The sequence below is a fragment of the Phymastichus coffea genome, unplaced genomic scaffold, assembly GCF_024137745.1.
Source record: "Phymastichus coffea isolate CEN01 unplaced genomic scaffold, Cenicafe_Pcof_1.1 PCOF00077, whole genome shotgun sequence".
Classification (NCBI taxonomy): domain Eukaryota; kingdom Metazoa; phylum Arthropoda; class Insecta; order Hymenoptera; family Eulophidae; genus Phymastichus; species Phymastichus coffea.
This window is the reverse complement of record NW_026706888.1, coordinates 1,009,162-1,025,788: the sequence shown is the minus strand read 5'-3', so window position 1 is coordinate 1,025,788 and position 16,627 is coordinate 1,009,162. Positions and strand designations below refer to the sequence as shown.

The 16,627-nt window shown below is 41.8% G+C and overlaps 2 protein-coding genes across 2 annotated transcripts in view; one reads left to right on the top strand and one right to left on the bottom strand.

Moving 5' to 3' along the window:
* Positions 1-16,627, bottom strand: part of LOC131668432 (Krueppel-like factor 7) — a 298,845-nt gene that overhangs the window by 31,006 nt on the left and 251,212 nt on the right. The gene's annotated exons all lie outside the window — the stretch shown is intronic.
* Positions 8,798-10,542, top strand: LOC131668431 (low-density lipoprotein receptor-related protein 2-like). Its single transcript, XM_058942601.1, has 2 exons — positions 8,798-8,976; positions 9,240-10,542. The coding sequence occupies exons 1-2, from the start codon at positions 8,871-8,873 to the stop codon at positions 10,295-10,297; spliced, it is 1,164 nt and encodes a 387-aa protein (XP_058798584.1). The 5' UTR covers positions 8,798-8,870; the 3' UTR covers positions 10,298-10,542.

Genomic DNA, 16,627 nt, shown 5'->3' with positions numbered 1-16,627 from the left:
GTTAATGCGTTTTATTTTTCACACTTCAGTGTTGTGTTCAATGAGCGCAGTGTAATTGAGTATTATTTTTTTAATCAATTAGCAAATGTATGCTAATGAATAATTAAATAGATCGCATTCTACATATGTAAACTGCGTACTTATTTGCAATAACATGACGTTCAACAATTAATAGATACATATTTTAATATAATTGAATACATTAAAATCAAAATTTAAATAATGCATATCTGAAACAATTTTCTGCAAAATAAGATACAATCATGATACAAAACTTCTTCGAGAATCACAAAAACGACAAAGCTGTAAATAAATATTGCGTATACCTTATAGTCTTTTCTCACAAATGCTGAACAGCAAATATATATAAAAAAAAATCGAAGGAGCTGGATGAAAAGCATTTCACGCCGTAAAAGAGACGCAATTCAATCACAAGTCGGCGAATTCTCACGAACTGCTCCCGTTTCTGGGATACGGCTTTTTTTCATTTGGACGCGCGTTCAGCACACCTTGCGAAACGCGCGACTGCCGATACGTTTCAGATGCAAATGTGGACCCTGCAAACTGCTCTCGCTTCGTCAAGCTAAGACGCCGAGTAGCGTTCTCTTCATAATTTTTTTTTTTTTTTTTTTTCACAAGTGGTTTCATATTATATGGTAATGTTGGTGCGTTTGCTAATGTTATTTATTTGCCTATTTTATACAAATGCCTCGCGCTTGCACATCGAAACGGAATTCAATTTTCAATGTCTTCGATATTTTTTTCTTTTTTGTTTTTGGTGTTTACGAAAAATATATACGTACGCGCAGTTTTCTTCTTTTTCTTTTGGGAATTCCACATTACGAACTCGCGCGGGAATATCGCCGCGCCGAAAAGAAAATAGCCCGGCGGAGCATTGACGATTTCGCGGGCGTGTGAATTTAGATGTTAATCGACGAATATCGAGCTTTCTTTTCTTGCCCGCGCTCCAATTGCACGTTGCGACGTGGCGAAATCGCGGACAAGAATCAGAAAGCCATTTGCGCTTTGGCAAGCGGCAGCTGCGCATTCCTTAACCAACCGAATATAATGCGCACTCGATGGAAGCACCGAAATAGGGTAACCCCCTCGACTTGTCTTTTTTTTCTCTCTCGAAGCGTTCGTCATGCAAAATAAGTGTCGCGCGCGCATACCACGCGCATGCTTAATTAACACGTACACGCTGCGAAAAGAAAAGGAAAGAAAAAACTTCCAACCCGTTAAAGCAAAAGCAAACAAAGAAAGAATTAATCTCGCGCTCAATCGACGCTTGCATAAGTAAAAGCCTTCAAAAGATATAGCCGGCGCACGACGACGACGCGGTCTCTTTTAATTTTTGCATGCGAGGCGCGGGCGACCGGGCGACAATCGTGTAACTCAATTCTCGCGCTCGTGTACGTACTAATTGTATAAAGAGTTCGCGGCATGCCGAAGCGCCACATCGACAACATGCAAATCGTCGCATTTAATTAATACCAACTGTGGTGTCTTTGACCCTTTCTCTTGCGGCAATTTTGTTTCTTTTTCTTCTTCTTTTTTTTCGATCGGGACGTTGTGTCGTTTGATTGTCATTTTCGATGGCATTTCATTGTCGTTTTTCGTCATTTATCTAATTACATTTCAGACAATAAATATTTTACGAACTGTATTTTTTAATCTCAATTTTTACGTTGATGGAAATAAACGTGTGGACGAATAAATCTCACAATTTTACTATGATTTTGGCAAATTTATAAATTAATCAAAATGTCTTTCTGTCAAAAATCTAAAGCAATTTCACGTAATGAAACTCGTCAGCCGATCCATCGTAAATTTCAAAACCAAGCGTACACAAATAAGAAAAAAACAAGGAGCAAAACAAATCAAAAGTGCAAACGAAAACTTGTCTAAAACGACATTGAAGAAAAACCAATATAGCCGTAGGGTAATCAAGGTGCCGCAATCACATTAAGATGCCGAGCAATTCAATATATAATCTGAAGCTGAACTTGCAATGGCCACTGTCAGAGCGCGCAGTATGCTCGCGCAGTTATAAATGCAAAAAGCGAATGGGAAGAGAGAGAGAGAGAGAGAGAGAGAAAGGTTAAAAGTGTACATGCAGCGGCGCGGTGGCGATAAAAGGACGCACCCGCCCCGAACATGGAAAATAGTCGCGATAAATCGCTGAAGTCGCCTACGCCTGCGGCGCCACGAATGCATTCTTCTGTCCATGCGGCGCGGTCGCATGCGAAGAGCAGGAGGACAGGGGGGCACAGTCGCAATGTATAAATAAGGCCAAAGTTTTATTATGCCCGCGCCGGCGACGCGCGAGTGTCGTTCGAGATTTTCGATAAGCCTTTTGCTATTGGCTCGCGAGCCATGCCGATGTCACTTATTTTACTTTTTATAATTGTTATGTGCTTGTCGGGGACTCCCCTGCCGCCCGTGCTTCGTCTCTTTCTTTGATTTACGGAGTTTGCGGGCAACGAGGAAGTTACAGGTGCAGCTTTTGCGTTCGCTCGTCTGAACTGTGACGAAAACTGTTAGACGTGCAGGCCTCTGCACAATGGATGTTCTTCTTTTTCCTCGTTATACTTTTAACGTGGCAACCGCGCGGCAACGTCGTATCGTTGTTCGTCGAGCTCGGCTTACCAACAAATAAATATCAGCCTGGATTCTCAACGCGAAAAGAACGCGTGCACCGGCATAATGATAATTTCAAAAGATCAGCTCGCGCGCGTATCGCACAGCTCGGTCTCGATAAAAGTGGACGCGCGAAACTGTAGTCGGTAACTCTGTAAAGCAAACAGCCCAACGGGCCGACAGGCCGGGACTGTCAGTCTGCCGTCAGCCGTGGCAGCAGAAAAACCATCGCGACGAAACAAAGTGTACACTCGAGTCGCGCCTCTTTACATTGCGAATGCACCTGTGCGCGCGCGCGCGCGCGCGCGTAGCCGCGTCCAAGTACAAATTTGCTTCGACTCGCGCGCACTGCCGATCATAAATAAACATCGTTAGCCGCGCGCTTTTGCCCACGCCTCGGCATGTATGAGGGGGCTGCGCGCTGTTGTGCGACGCGCCGCACTGCTTAGACCGTATTCCCCGAACTCGCGCGAAGCTGCAAGGCTCATCCATCTCGAGCGCTTCCAAGCTTTCCGCGCGCGCGCATTGAATTATGTACCCGATCAGTGCCCGCGAGGATCCGACCGCGGGCAGAGGCACAAGACGAAAAAAACGAACTGCATGGGAGGAGTCCCCGCGGTCGCGCAGTTGCGCAGTTACTATACGAATTTAGTCATTTGGCGTTTTTGCGATTTAATGGTGTGCGTGGATTGGCAAAAAAGTGCATTTTCAGAGCTAATGTTTTATGGAGTGACAGTGAAAAACAAGCTTAGCCAGAAACCCTTTTATCGATTTCCAGCAATTGTTTTTTCTTTTTATCAGCTCTGGCCCATACAAAATATTCGATATAATATTAATAAAACTGAAACTACAAAATGCAATTACTTATCAATATGCTCCGTATGTGCCATCGTACTTATATTCGGATCAAATGTAACGTGCAGGAAAACTGTCGGTACTCGGCAAAGAAAGAGAGTGTGTGACTGTACTTTCGAGTCATCGTCTTTCTTACAATGCGGGGGATTCGGAGAAAAATTGTGCAAGCGCATAATAATCGCACACGCACGAATGCATTCTTGATTGAGCGAGCCACACAATCTCACTTCTAGCACTGTATTTTACGTCTAAGACCTCGCGTATTTTCAGTATCCCTCGTTTTTGTATCAACTGAAACGTTTCGCATTAATTTCCATTGACCGAAAGGGATCCGCTTCTATTCCAACTTATGAGCCCCACAACAATTGTCGTTTAATTAGGTTCCCACGTCACGGCAACATACATCCACTGGCATCGATTTTCGCCACACATCAGTTATTAGCATTCAAATAAGCTGCAGGCTATTAAATCGCACATCTGCCAATTAATCATAGAAATTCAACTGGTGGAAAGATGCGCGCAACAAAGTCGCGCGCGGCTCGCACCTGACAGTCTCAGGAGCATCGCGGGAGGTGGTGCTGTATCGCGTTATTATCGACTATAAGGATTGATGGAATATCCGCGCACGACGGAGAATATTGATGCGCCACCATCAATAACCAGATGGTTAAGGGGGGGTGGATTTTTCGAATTGAAAATTAGCCGGCAGCTGTGCGCGTGTGAGAAACGGGATAATTGGAATTGTGACTTTTCTTTTCTTTTGAGAACGCGCGAGCTCGCGCGATCGTACGTACGGCGATGATTTAGAATCGACAACGTCGCTTGTTAAATTCGCTCACACATAGTGGTGGGGAGGAGGCGCATACTGTCGGATTAATGGATGCGTTTTTCTTTACGATTATCAGTTGCGAGCTAGAGGCTAACGCGGCAATTCGAATAATATAGTACAATCAATTTGCATTTACGTTTCTGTTGCTGCGATGTGTTACATGCGGCGAGCGCATCTTGCTTAGCATAAAATATCCGAGCGTGCATCACGTGCGTGTACGATGCTGTTTTGAGAGTGATGCGATGCATCGACGCGAATGGAAAAATCACGTTGGAGCAGAGTTTTGATTTTTTTACGGGTCGCTTCTTTCGATCATTCATTGACGCACTGTGCTTATAGCTGCAGAATAATGTACTAAAAGATTGGATCTGTAATCTAAATTTGAAGGTTTCGTACGGAAGAAACATAATTTATCATCAGATACAAGGTCAGTCAGTTCGTTAGACAAGCCAGATAGAAGTCATAATTGTAATTCTATGTAAAATAAAATCTCGTTACTTTCTTTCAAGAGTTTTAGGGCCACCTGGTGTCTCGTATCGCGAAATCCGATTTACAGCTGTTAAATACCCAATCAAAGTGACTAATTTTCAAACTTGGTGCAATAATACGCATTGATTTAGCGGCTTAGTTCACGCAGCATCAACTGGCCAGCTAGCTGAAAGCAACCGAACAGAATTTGCCTTGAAAAGCCCTTAATAGACACGTGCACAAGTTAATTACTCGGTCGGTCGCGTGCGCAATTATAGATACCACTTCCGCTGGCGTGAAAAGAAGATAAGAAAGACGGGACGCAAGGCAAGGCGCTGGCTGTAGAAGAACGAAGGCGAGATATGCGCGAGCACAGGTTTTATGAAGCCGTTGCAAGTTCGCCGCAGGGGGTCTCTCCGAGTCTCGGGCGTGTCATATATACGCGCGCGCTTTTATGGAAAGCCTGCATGCGCGATGATGCCGAGATTTATTAGGATGAGCTGCTGATGTGGCTGCGTATAGTAATTTTCCAAGTACCCGATGGAAGCATATTTTTTTTTTGCTCCGGAGAGGATTGAATTGATATTAATGACTGCGTTTGAGGGTAAATGCCAATTTTCGATGTGTCCGAATGAAAGTCTTACGGCTCAAAACGGAATGAAGAAACTGTATTGAAAGTGTGAGCCAATAAACAAAATTCATTTCTAAATTTTGCGAGCCATCAAATATAACAAAAATATTGATTAAGTTGAAGCCAACAAAAGTGAAAGATCGTGAGAAGCTTTCAGCATTGATCCCGAATAGTTTCGTAATAATATAAGCGACGAAAAATATTTCACGATAAGAAGAAAACCAACAAAAGACTAACGATTTGGCATTTATCCAGGCTATAAACATTAAATAGACGTTCACGAAAAGTCTTTGGGGCACGTCGAGGCAATTAAGCCTAAAAACTATTTAGACGAGATCAAAAATTCAGCCGAGGTATCAATCAAAGAAATGACTTTGGAGGGGCATTGTTTTCTGGGTAAAATATCAAAACGAACGTCTGCACCTAGTTTGCACCGCGCCGAGGAGCCCATAACACGGAAAACGTGACCGAGAAATAAAAGCGCCAAGTCGTTTTTCCTTCACGCCGTATAGTGTACCACAAAACTTTATGTACTTTCGTAGTTGTCGTTGGCGAAGCACTGAATATTTAATGTCGTCTTTCGTTTGCGCAATTTTTTTTTTCTCTTCTCTGCAAATCTTTCGCAATTAATCGAGCTGAAACTGGTTATCGTTCTCTTTGAATGTAACGGATGTTAGGAATTCGGTGGTATGTAATTGCTCGAGCATAATTTTTACGGAATTTATGTTATATAAGGAGTGCTCGACTTTTGGCACAGGATGGGTGTAGCGTACAATTTTCTGTCATAAACATCAGCTTTCACAGCTTGGAAATTAATTTACGATCGTTGATATCGATCATAATTATAATGAAAAATTTACTGAGACGAATTGTCTGACGATTATTATTGTTATTATTATTATTATTACTATTATTTTTGCTGAGTATTTCTTGCGAAATACTTGTAATTTATCGGTGTCTCATGGGTAAATGGTATTTCAATCAATGACAGTTTTGCTCACCACGGTGACAATGGATAGGATCATGAAGCAGCTTACCTGAGAGAAAAAATAAGTGCGTTAGATACCAACGCAGGAAGAAACATTTATACATTGTCGCCAACGCTTGGCCATGCAATTTTTCATCCGATGACACGAATCAACGGTACGCATCTCGCCGCAAGAAAATCAAATGCACATACTGCCTTGGTATTGAAATTGCTGCGCACGAGCCGCGCATAAAAATCGAAAGAGCCAACCGAGCCCTGGAAAAATCAATGCGATGCTAATCAGAACGAAAGGGGAGCGAGGGCCGAGAGAGCATCTCGACAGATCACCAGGGCGCTTGCTCTTCTTCTCGAAAGCTCCACGCCTCGTTAGCGGCTCTTGGTGGCCGCGTGACCAACGAGGTGTTTTCCCTCCGCCCGGCCCGATAGAGAATCTCCTTGTTCGGTCACTTGTTTTCCGGCGATTGCATCGCTATGTAAATTTATTGTTTCGAGCCGCCGGGCACGACTTTTCCTCTTTCTCTCCCTTCCTGCCTCCTCGCGCATTTAAGCGCCTCGGATACTTTGAAGCTCGCGCGTGTGTGTGAAGATGCTGCGCAACGGAATTTCGAATCGCGCATTGTTTAGCGTGGGAGTAATTAAGCTCTGTCGGTGGATATTGAGAAATATGTGCTTACGTCTTTATTGAATATTCACGGAATGCTGATTTTTTTCCCCTGACGCTTGCAACGAGCGACAAAAAGGGAATCCCGTTTTAGTTCGAAGGCGCGCTTCAAATTATTTTATCCGAAAGACCCGAATATCGGCATATTTTGATGAATTTTTCGTCTGGTAATGGTTTCGCTCGTTGCTGGACAACTCAAATTCTGATCGTTATATAATGCGTGGTCTTGAATCACCGATACCTACGGTTTTCTGTTGTTGCGATAAATTACAGATGAACTGCCGTAATGAAAATCCAATTTGTCCATAATCGCGTAGTGGATAAGAACACCGCTGAGGGGCAGGCAAACAGTGTTTGCGATACCGCAAATAAAACAGCGACAAGTATTCTCAAAAACACTGCCGGTATCATTGAAATTTTACTTATTGTTGTCTTAGATATTTTGAATTTTTGATTGAATGAATAGATTCGGTAAATGACAAAGTTTTCTCTGCATTTGGAATATATCGAGTTAAGCCCAATTTTTCAAATAATTATTAGACAAAAAATCAAACAGCAAAAATTTCCGAATAAAGTCAGCCAAATTTATTGAGCAAGGATATACATATCAGATTCGACACTTGAAACCTTTCAAGTAATTGAATAAATAAGAAAATATTGCAAGCACGTAAACATATAATAATACGAAACAACGATCGTATCTGAAATTCTAAATTTAGTCTCTTATTAGCATACTCAAAAAGAGAACTGCTTCTCTAAATATAGACCCACTCTCCGCGCGATAATGTAAGAAAACAGGTCGTCGCCGTGAAAAGCCGATCAGAATGTCGCCTCTTGCAATCATAAAACGACGATGTGTGTGTGTGTGTGTGTGTATGCGCGCGTGTGTGTATGTGTGTGCGTGCGCGCGCGGGCCCCACACGCTGCGTTTGGATAATTACATCCCTCGGGACGATTTTCCTGGCATTAAAGCGGTGCCGGGGAATATCGGTAACTTTGACTTTTACGATCAGCCTCGCGGACGACGATGTACATTCTGTTACGCGTTGTTTTAGCGCATTGGCCGCGCGAAGAAAGGCACGTTTATCATAGTCAATTGGATTTCTTATGGCGAGTTGCTCTCATTTTACATTTTCTTCTTCCGACGAAAGATATTTCACGCCGATGAGGCTCGATTGTGCCGATAAAATTTTCTAAAAGATTACGAATGATTAAATGTAAGGTACTCCATGTATCGCTGACATTCTTTGTGCGCTGCTCACTCTCGTTCATTTTTCGCTGATTCCGTACATTATGAGGAACATTTCGCCGTTTACGCTTATGATTCTTCCGAGTTTGTTGATTTACATTAAAATTGAAATTAAAAATATATGTTGCCTATATTGGTACGAGTTATAATGTTGAAGTAACATTAATAACGTTTCGTCGTTCATTTGTTTCCAAACTGCCACTAAAAAGATTTCGATTTTGTTAGCCCGTACGCTACGTGAAATTTGTACGAAAAACATTTTAAATAGTGAAATGGATCGTTCAAAAATAAATACCGCAACGTAGAAACAAAAAAGAAAGTCGACGAATAGTTTTTTAAACCATTTCAAAACATCGATATCTCAGAATTTAAAATCAGCAACGCGCCTTGGCGATAACCCCGGCAGAGCGACGCGGCGCAATGGTAATCTATTTAAAATGTATGATACCGATTCACAAGCGCCTCATTCAGTCAGTGTCGTCTACACGGAGAGTGTGTGGACTCGATTCTCGTTTGTTGAACAATAAATACTCGCAGCAGCATAGAGAGATGAAACGCAAGGACTGGAAGACCAAAGCGATTCTCGTTGGAATTTTAATGATAACGAGTGACCTTATCGTAACTAGGGGAACTGCCAATGGATGTGCCTTGAGATGTGAGTTTTTAATCTTATGGCATCAAAATTATTTTAGACTAATATTGTTCATCTTTCATTCTCTTTTTCGTTGTCTTGCGATTGAACTAATTGGTCATTTATAATTATTACTTTAGTTTGTCCTCGATCGCACGCTTCATTTAAATAGAAGTAAAGCAAGCATTTCACTCGCTCTGCACTTGCAACTATGTAAAATCATCATTGATCAATTACGACGCTAAAATCTAATAATATCACACTTGTCCGTCGCATGTCTACGACAGATAAGCAGCACGTGGACGACAAACCCAACATCTTCGTAACGACGAACACTAATCCAGGCATCTGTCGCGTCCAACACGAGGACAATTCATCATTAAACTACCACAACGAACGCAAGTATCCCGAAGAAATCCGACCAGAATCTGTCATCGGTGGTCTCAACTACGACGCTAGAAATCACACATTGCTCTATTGGTCGAAAATCGCAAATGTAGATCACGCGAGGTTGTATAAGTTGAGACTGAATGACAGTCAATGGGAGGCTGTTTTGAGTCAAGATGATGATTTTCGCGACATGTCATATGATTGGGTGTCGAAGAATTTGTACATAATTATGGGCTCGAGAAGTATGATGGTAGCTGTTAATGTGGAACACTCATGGAACCCAACGGTCATCTTGTATGACAGATCGCAGATGACGAGTTTGGCAGTTCATCCGAACAAAGGTTACTTGTTCTTCGTCGAGACGAATTATTGGTATGGCGTGCAGCATAAAATCTATCGAGCTCACCTCGACGGTTCTAATGTATCGGAATTGTTCAATCGTACTGGTACTGATGTAAGGTACTACGTGGCAAGCATTGTTGTGGATTTTTACAGCGACAGGATTTACTGGAGCGTGCCTGCTACGGATAAAATTCAATCGGCAAGTCTGGACGGTCGCGATGTGCAAACCATCAGTGGGGTAAAAGTTTACTCTGGACAGTTGGATTTGTCTTCTCGTACACTCGCTGTTGACAAACATTACGTGTATTACAGGAGTGCGGAAGCCAACACTGTGCGGAGAATAGAGAAGACGAGCGAGACGAAAGATCCTGATTACGAATTGATTAACGAGGAGACAGCACCGATCACTGAAATTCTCGCGTTCACGTACAAATCACAAAAAGTACGCAAGGACCATCCGTGTAAGGATGGCACAGCTGGCTGTGAGAAGTATTGTGTCGCTGTGCCGTTGAACAATTCGTTGAAGAGAATATGCAAGTGTGGTTTTAATGAGGTGTTGGCCGACGATAATGTCACGTGCGAGAGGACTAGACATAGTGTGGGATCGGCGTAAATGTGTGAAGGGCAAGTGTTGTACGTTTAAGCTCTAGATATCAAAATTTTATCTGTTATAGTTTGTAAGAGTTGTGTATGATTTCCTCGTTTAGTCGTTATCGCATTGTAAGTTAATAATCAGTGGTCTTGCTGTTTCTCGAATATAAAACACTGTCTGAATATCGAAGATATTGATTGAATTGAATTTATACTTTTTTTTAACTATAAGAGTATATTTTTACATAATTCACAAAATGGAAATAACGATGTAGAAGTTTGATTATTTTGAATTATAATAATTTCAGCACGAATCAAAACTAGTAGTAACAGGAGTATTTATAAATAAGACGTTGTAAGATAATAGCGAGAACCAGTATGCATCTACGTGAGAGGTACTTCCTACTACGTACAATCGTTGATCGATAACGTACCGAATGATTAGCGCAACATTTATTTACTGATCGTAACCTTGAACGTGAAAATGTAAACAGCTTTCGCCGTGAGCTCAAAATCCCGCGTAAAAACGTGTGCACTGACAGCCCCTCGAGCTACCGACAAAATTTCTCTTTCGATTTTTCGCTCAACGTAACAAAGCGAAGTCAAAGATATTAGGGTCATTCGATGTAGTGTATACATTTAACGGGCGGAGGCACATGCGCAGGGTGTGCCGGATGTTGCGCAGCCGTATAGTCGGGGGCGTCGACACCCACCCAACGCGCGCTCGGGACAATGAAAACTATACGCAGAAATAAAGAAAAAAATGAAAGTAAGGAGATCGCCGAGCCCGCCACCGCGGATGCGACTGCGATTTTCTGCGTATTCCATTGTTAAGAGTATGCGATTGGGAGTGTCGCGTGCAATCGCATGTTTAACAGATTTTGGCCGGGTTACTATAAAGTCGTACCTTTGCGTTTCCATGGAAGGTATTATGTGATACATCGGTTTGTGGTGTAATTTCTAATTATACCATTTGTATTTGTCTCTCAGCGTTGTGTGCACATATTGAATTTTTGCAATGACCTTGTGTAACGATTCTCAGCTATACTTGCCGTGTAAATTCCAAAAGGATCTTTCTAAATGACTTTAATACGGCAGGTATAACGAGTTGACGAACACCATTGAAGTTTTTGATAACGACGATTTTATTTCGGATTTCATGATTAAATTGAAAGAAATTTCACCACGAGGACAGATTTCTTTTGCACGCGTAAATGATACGGAAAAGTTAATCGTAAATAAGAAATATCAGTATGGCTTGAACGAAAGTCAATGAGAACACTGCAAATGCACCTCGAAAGTAATCTGTTGTATGCAGAGCCTAGTGACTGATTCTCATCGCGAGATTCAGTGACGACTGCACGTGGGCGGTTCGCATGATATAAATCCGATCAGCGAGTAAATGAAAAATTATACAATTTAAATATTTTACTAGTTTCATTAAGACAATATCTTGAAGTGAAAACAGCTTCGGTTTTATGAATTGCTGAACTTACTGAAATGTTGTAAAATACGTGGCTGTAAAGTCTTAATATTTCAAAATCTCCTTTATAAATATAGAAAAATGCATATCACGCACATGGGATTGTTAAGAAATAGGCAAACGCGTAACGAAGTAGCGAAGTCTCCTCACCGAAAACAAAAATTGTATTGTAATTGCCGCCTTCCTCCTCTCGATATAAAAGCTCGTCGAGCTTTGCCGTGAAATCGGCGTAAATCACGACAATGTCGAATAGAATATAAAGTGTTTTGGCGCGCTGGTGCACAGACAGCAAACGCCAGACAGTGCTTTTGCCAGAGCAGCAGCGCGTTGCGCAACGAGGCGATGCATGTATGCGCGATTTATGTACAAATGCATATATACACGCGTCCGCGGTCAGAGAGACAGTTACGCGACTTTCCTCTTTTTCGCCGTGAATCCATGTAACTTTTCTGGTTTCATCGTTTTCCACGAAAATCTCACCCTCGCCAAAAAGGACGTTTAATTGGCCTCGTGTCGCCGAGTCGAATGTACACCCACGTTTTCCGTTATTTGTTTCGTCGAGATACAACGCACGGATTTTCTCCAGTGAATTTCGTGCTGCAGATGCAAGAGATCTAACCGACTACAATTAACCAAAGCGATTTATTCTATATACGTTTCATAATAACATCGTAGGCACAGAAGCTAAAATAATTAGTTGCCCGTAGTGAGTTTCGTTTTGCAATTTTTATGTAGCGTTACGCAAAATCAGAACTGCTAATTATTGTGTGCCAATTTTCCGACACAAAAAAAGCACACAATTTACGACACCCTGAAAGCTCCTTTTTAATCTCTCGTCTGTCAAATATCAAAAGATCGCACACATAAGAGAAAAAACGGAGAGTAGAGACGTGCTCCATTACCGAGAGTATCTTACGTAAGTTCAAGCCACACGCGCACGAATTCACCATCGATTTGTAAAATATAGATCGACGATTTTTTTACTATGTTCGCAAGTAACAGATGGAACACTGTTCCGAAGCGTGTATTATGTTTCTCATAACACAGCGCGTACGTAAATCACCAGTAAATCGCTGAAACTGGCACGCGGGCGAGTATCGAAGTTATCACGTCTCGCCATTGACGCAAGTGTAATTTTAGCGGCAACGGAACGCGAGCGGCGAATCCAATTTTTTACAACGCGCTCGACGTCTTCGCGTATGAGTTTCTTGTAATCTTACGAGAGAGAGAGAGAGAGAGAGAGAATGAGTGAGAGGATACTTGCATTTATTAATATTGTGCTTATCGCTATTCCAATGTCAGTTTACACGTGTATTCGAAGATAACGCCCTATCGTTTGATTGAACCAGCCTCCAAACGCGCGGACGCGGAATAATCGAACGCCGTTCCGCCGATAAAAAAAATGATATCCGCGTCGTCGAAATATTCGTATCGTGTTTGGGGTCCAAGCTCCGTTTTGCCTCTCCCGCACAAACATGACGTCAAAGACGAACGTGAGATTAAAAAAAAAAAAAAAAAGAATAAAAAAGAGAAAAGAAAAAATTAATCATCTTATCGCGACTCTGGCTCTCCTCCTCGCCGTCTGGCTGGCGCTCAAGCAATAACAAGCTTGATAAAGTTGGAATTCCCGCGAGGCAGCAGCAGCAGCAGCAGCAGCAGCGTGAGAGTTATCGTTCAATTTCGTGTAAATTTATATAGAGAGATGCGCGGAGGAACCAGCGCAAAAAGGTGAGTGATGTTGTAGGTTAATCGCTTGCGAAGTTTGCCGGAACGAAGGGGGATAATGTAATTGAAAAAGACCGAGATTGCTTGGCTTGCGATTAATGCGTCGTCGGGTGTATCTTGATCTAGCGTAAATAAAATTGATAGGCGAAGATGTCCAATTGTGCGAGTCCGCGGAGAAATTGCGCTTAACGGGGCTATCGTCGAGAAACTACAAACGGATTAACTTTTGGCGCAGAGGCGCTCGCGCGAGGAACGCAATTTTCGAGAGTAGAGGCGGGAAGGTAAATGCACGCGAACTCCAGCAGCAGCTAGCGAACGTTTAAATAATTATTACTGCCAGTCAAGTTCATCCTATAGAAAGCCAAGGGTCAACAAGAGGTTGCAGACCATAGAAGGATAAGATAAAAAATAACGCGGCTATTATTGGTAACCGATTCTCAATTATCATGATGGGGCTGAAGAATTCGTTTTAGTGGCCGCTGATGGGAGACGAGACCGTCTTGTGTGTGCGCGTGCGCTGGATTTTCATAAATCGGAAGGTGGCACACAGGTTTGTGGCTTTCGAACGAATAGCCGATTCGAACATGCGGTCCAATCGATTATTCGGTACTTGCTGTCGATTCGTGAAATATCGATCGATTTTATTGCGGTATAAAGATTAATGATGTTTCGTACAAGAATCGATTATATTATATTTTGATACTTTACATTGATTTTTATTAGCCTGCTTTTTTTCTTAAATTTATGTTGTTGTACTTATATTGCACGTTTTCCAGCAATAGATCCTTTTCTTATTACTTTTTTTTTATTGAACATTCAGATAATTTCTAATTTTAATTCAATTTTTAAGAATCAGTGAATGAACAAAACTGTATAAAAAATTATTTAGCCAAAAAAATATTAAAAATAACGCTAAGCGTTTATCGTGTCAATAAATAACAATTATGAATACTCAACTTATGCGAAAAACTATATTTAACTTTCAAAGCAAAAGTCTAAGAAAAGAGAAGAAAAAATAATACGATCCATATAATCATTGCAATTCACGACTTTAAATCAACGATACACACAGGCGCGCGCGCGCACGTGCTTAATGTCGGCTCGTTCATCACAGCTTAAAACGCAAAATTTTTATCTGCGATACGTCCGATTCACTTCTTCCGCGACGCGCGCGAACATAATGCATCACAAGCGTTATACGTGCCGCGCGCGCACGCGTCTTATTACGTGATATGCCGCCGCGAATCGAAGCACACCATTAGGATCTGCATAAACGCGAGCGCGGAAGAGCCGCACGTTTTCGACGCTAAGCACGTGCTGCCGTGAACATCTCTTTTTTTTTCTTTACGTCGGCTATACGTACGAAAGTTATGGCTTTTACGTTAGAGTTACGACGATTATGCCGTTAATGCTTTCCTATTGTTCATTAAAAAATTTGAGTTTTCGTTAAAATTATTGTGGATTCGTAAGGCACGAGGGCAAAAGCGATTATTAGTAATTTCACATTTATATTTATTTATAATTTGTTAGTGAGATGAGATGGTAAATTGACAACGAATATCAGACTCTCAACTTAAGGTTTTATTTGTCGATATGTTAACATTACATTTTAATAAAAACTCAACTCTTTAATAATCCAGACATCATGTTAATTTTCTTTGGATGTTTCCAACTGTGTACGTCTACCGCGAAGAAATCCCAAAAGAAGTTCGCGAGAGAATTATCAGAACACCTTTTGCTCGTCAAGGTCAATAGAAAAGATGAAAATTGATCGAAACCGTTGGAATAACAAATCATTCAAAACTTGACTCCCATCTGAGCATTCGCTTAGACTCCGAGTGCACGTGTGGTATCAAAGGTTCGTTCATTCTCACGCTGAATCGGTAACATGACACCTGGCGGATATGCCGATTTTTGCGCATCTCCTGCCATACGCCTAATGCCTTTAAAATGAACGTCGAAAGTAATTACAAGCCGAGAGTGAGAGAGCGAGCGAGGATTTTTTTTTCTTTTCTTCCTCTCTGATTGAGCCTCCATTCGGCCGGATTACGAAGACGAAATTAATTGCGCGTTAGACCCCCCGGAAGATGAAGTACATCTAATTACGCTCTCGAGGATATTACCGGATAAAAGTTTATCTCCATTTCGATAATAAATCCCAGCCGCGCTTTTCCTCCAGACGACGCGGTTTCAAAGCGTCGAAAATCAATTCCGTGCCGGTTATATGTGCTCTACGTCATTGTCTCATACAGCTCTCTATGCTATATTCGTTTGATTGGTCTTGGCATTCCTTTGAATGAGGCCGATAAGCATCGCGCGCGCACTTTTGATGCGTCCTTCGGTGCTTTCGGCAAAATTCAATCCACGCGAGCTCTCGCGCACGTAATTATCTTGGAGAAGATACGGAATCGCAAAGACCACCGAGACACGACAGCAGTCCGTATAATCAATAATGCAATATTCAAGGCACTAGACTTCTTACGCTCCAACGCTCTTCGTTATCATCGCTCGTTGCGCAATCTTTTAAGTGGCATCAATAGCCACCGGCGTTTTTCACGTGGACCAGCGGGATTTTTTCGCGAACGAGGCGCGCGATTAAAAAAATCATTTCGATGAGATGAAGACAAATACAATACCTCGAGAGTGCGACTACTAAAATTTATTTGAAATTAAATTATTGATAGGTACATCAGATGCGATGTACTGAGAAAAAACCTGAACTTGCAAAAATCTCGATGATGAAATTTCAATAAGCGCAACCTCTTAGAACAAGGCGTGTGTGGTATTTCGCAGAAAGCGAAAAAAATTGATAATTACACAGTCGGCTGCATCTTTAGCCATTGTTCTACTTGTGTCAGGTGTGTTCTACGCGCGCGCGCTTGGGATACTTATGACTTACGGTACTTTAATTGCCAAGTGCGGGAGAGAGATTTCAGAATTTTCGTTTTTCTTCGAGGGAAATTCTGCTACGTGGAATACGATACTACGCAGTGTGGTTAATTAAGGTTTGCTTGAGTATCTATGGATCGAGTGATTTTTCACAAGAATGGTGCTGATATTTTACTTTAATTTATTATGGGTGGATAGCAGTTGGGATTAGTTAGTATATTTGGGATAAATATAGAAAAGCGATACTTTGTTCGT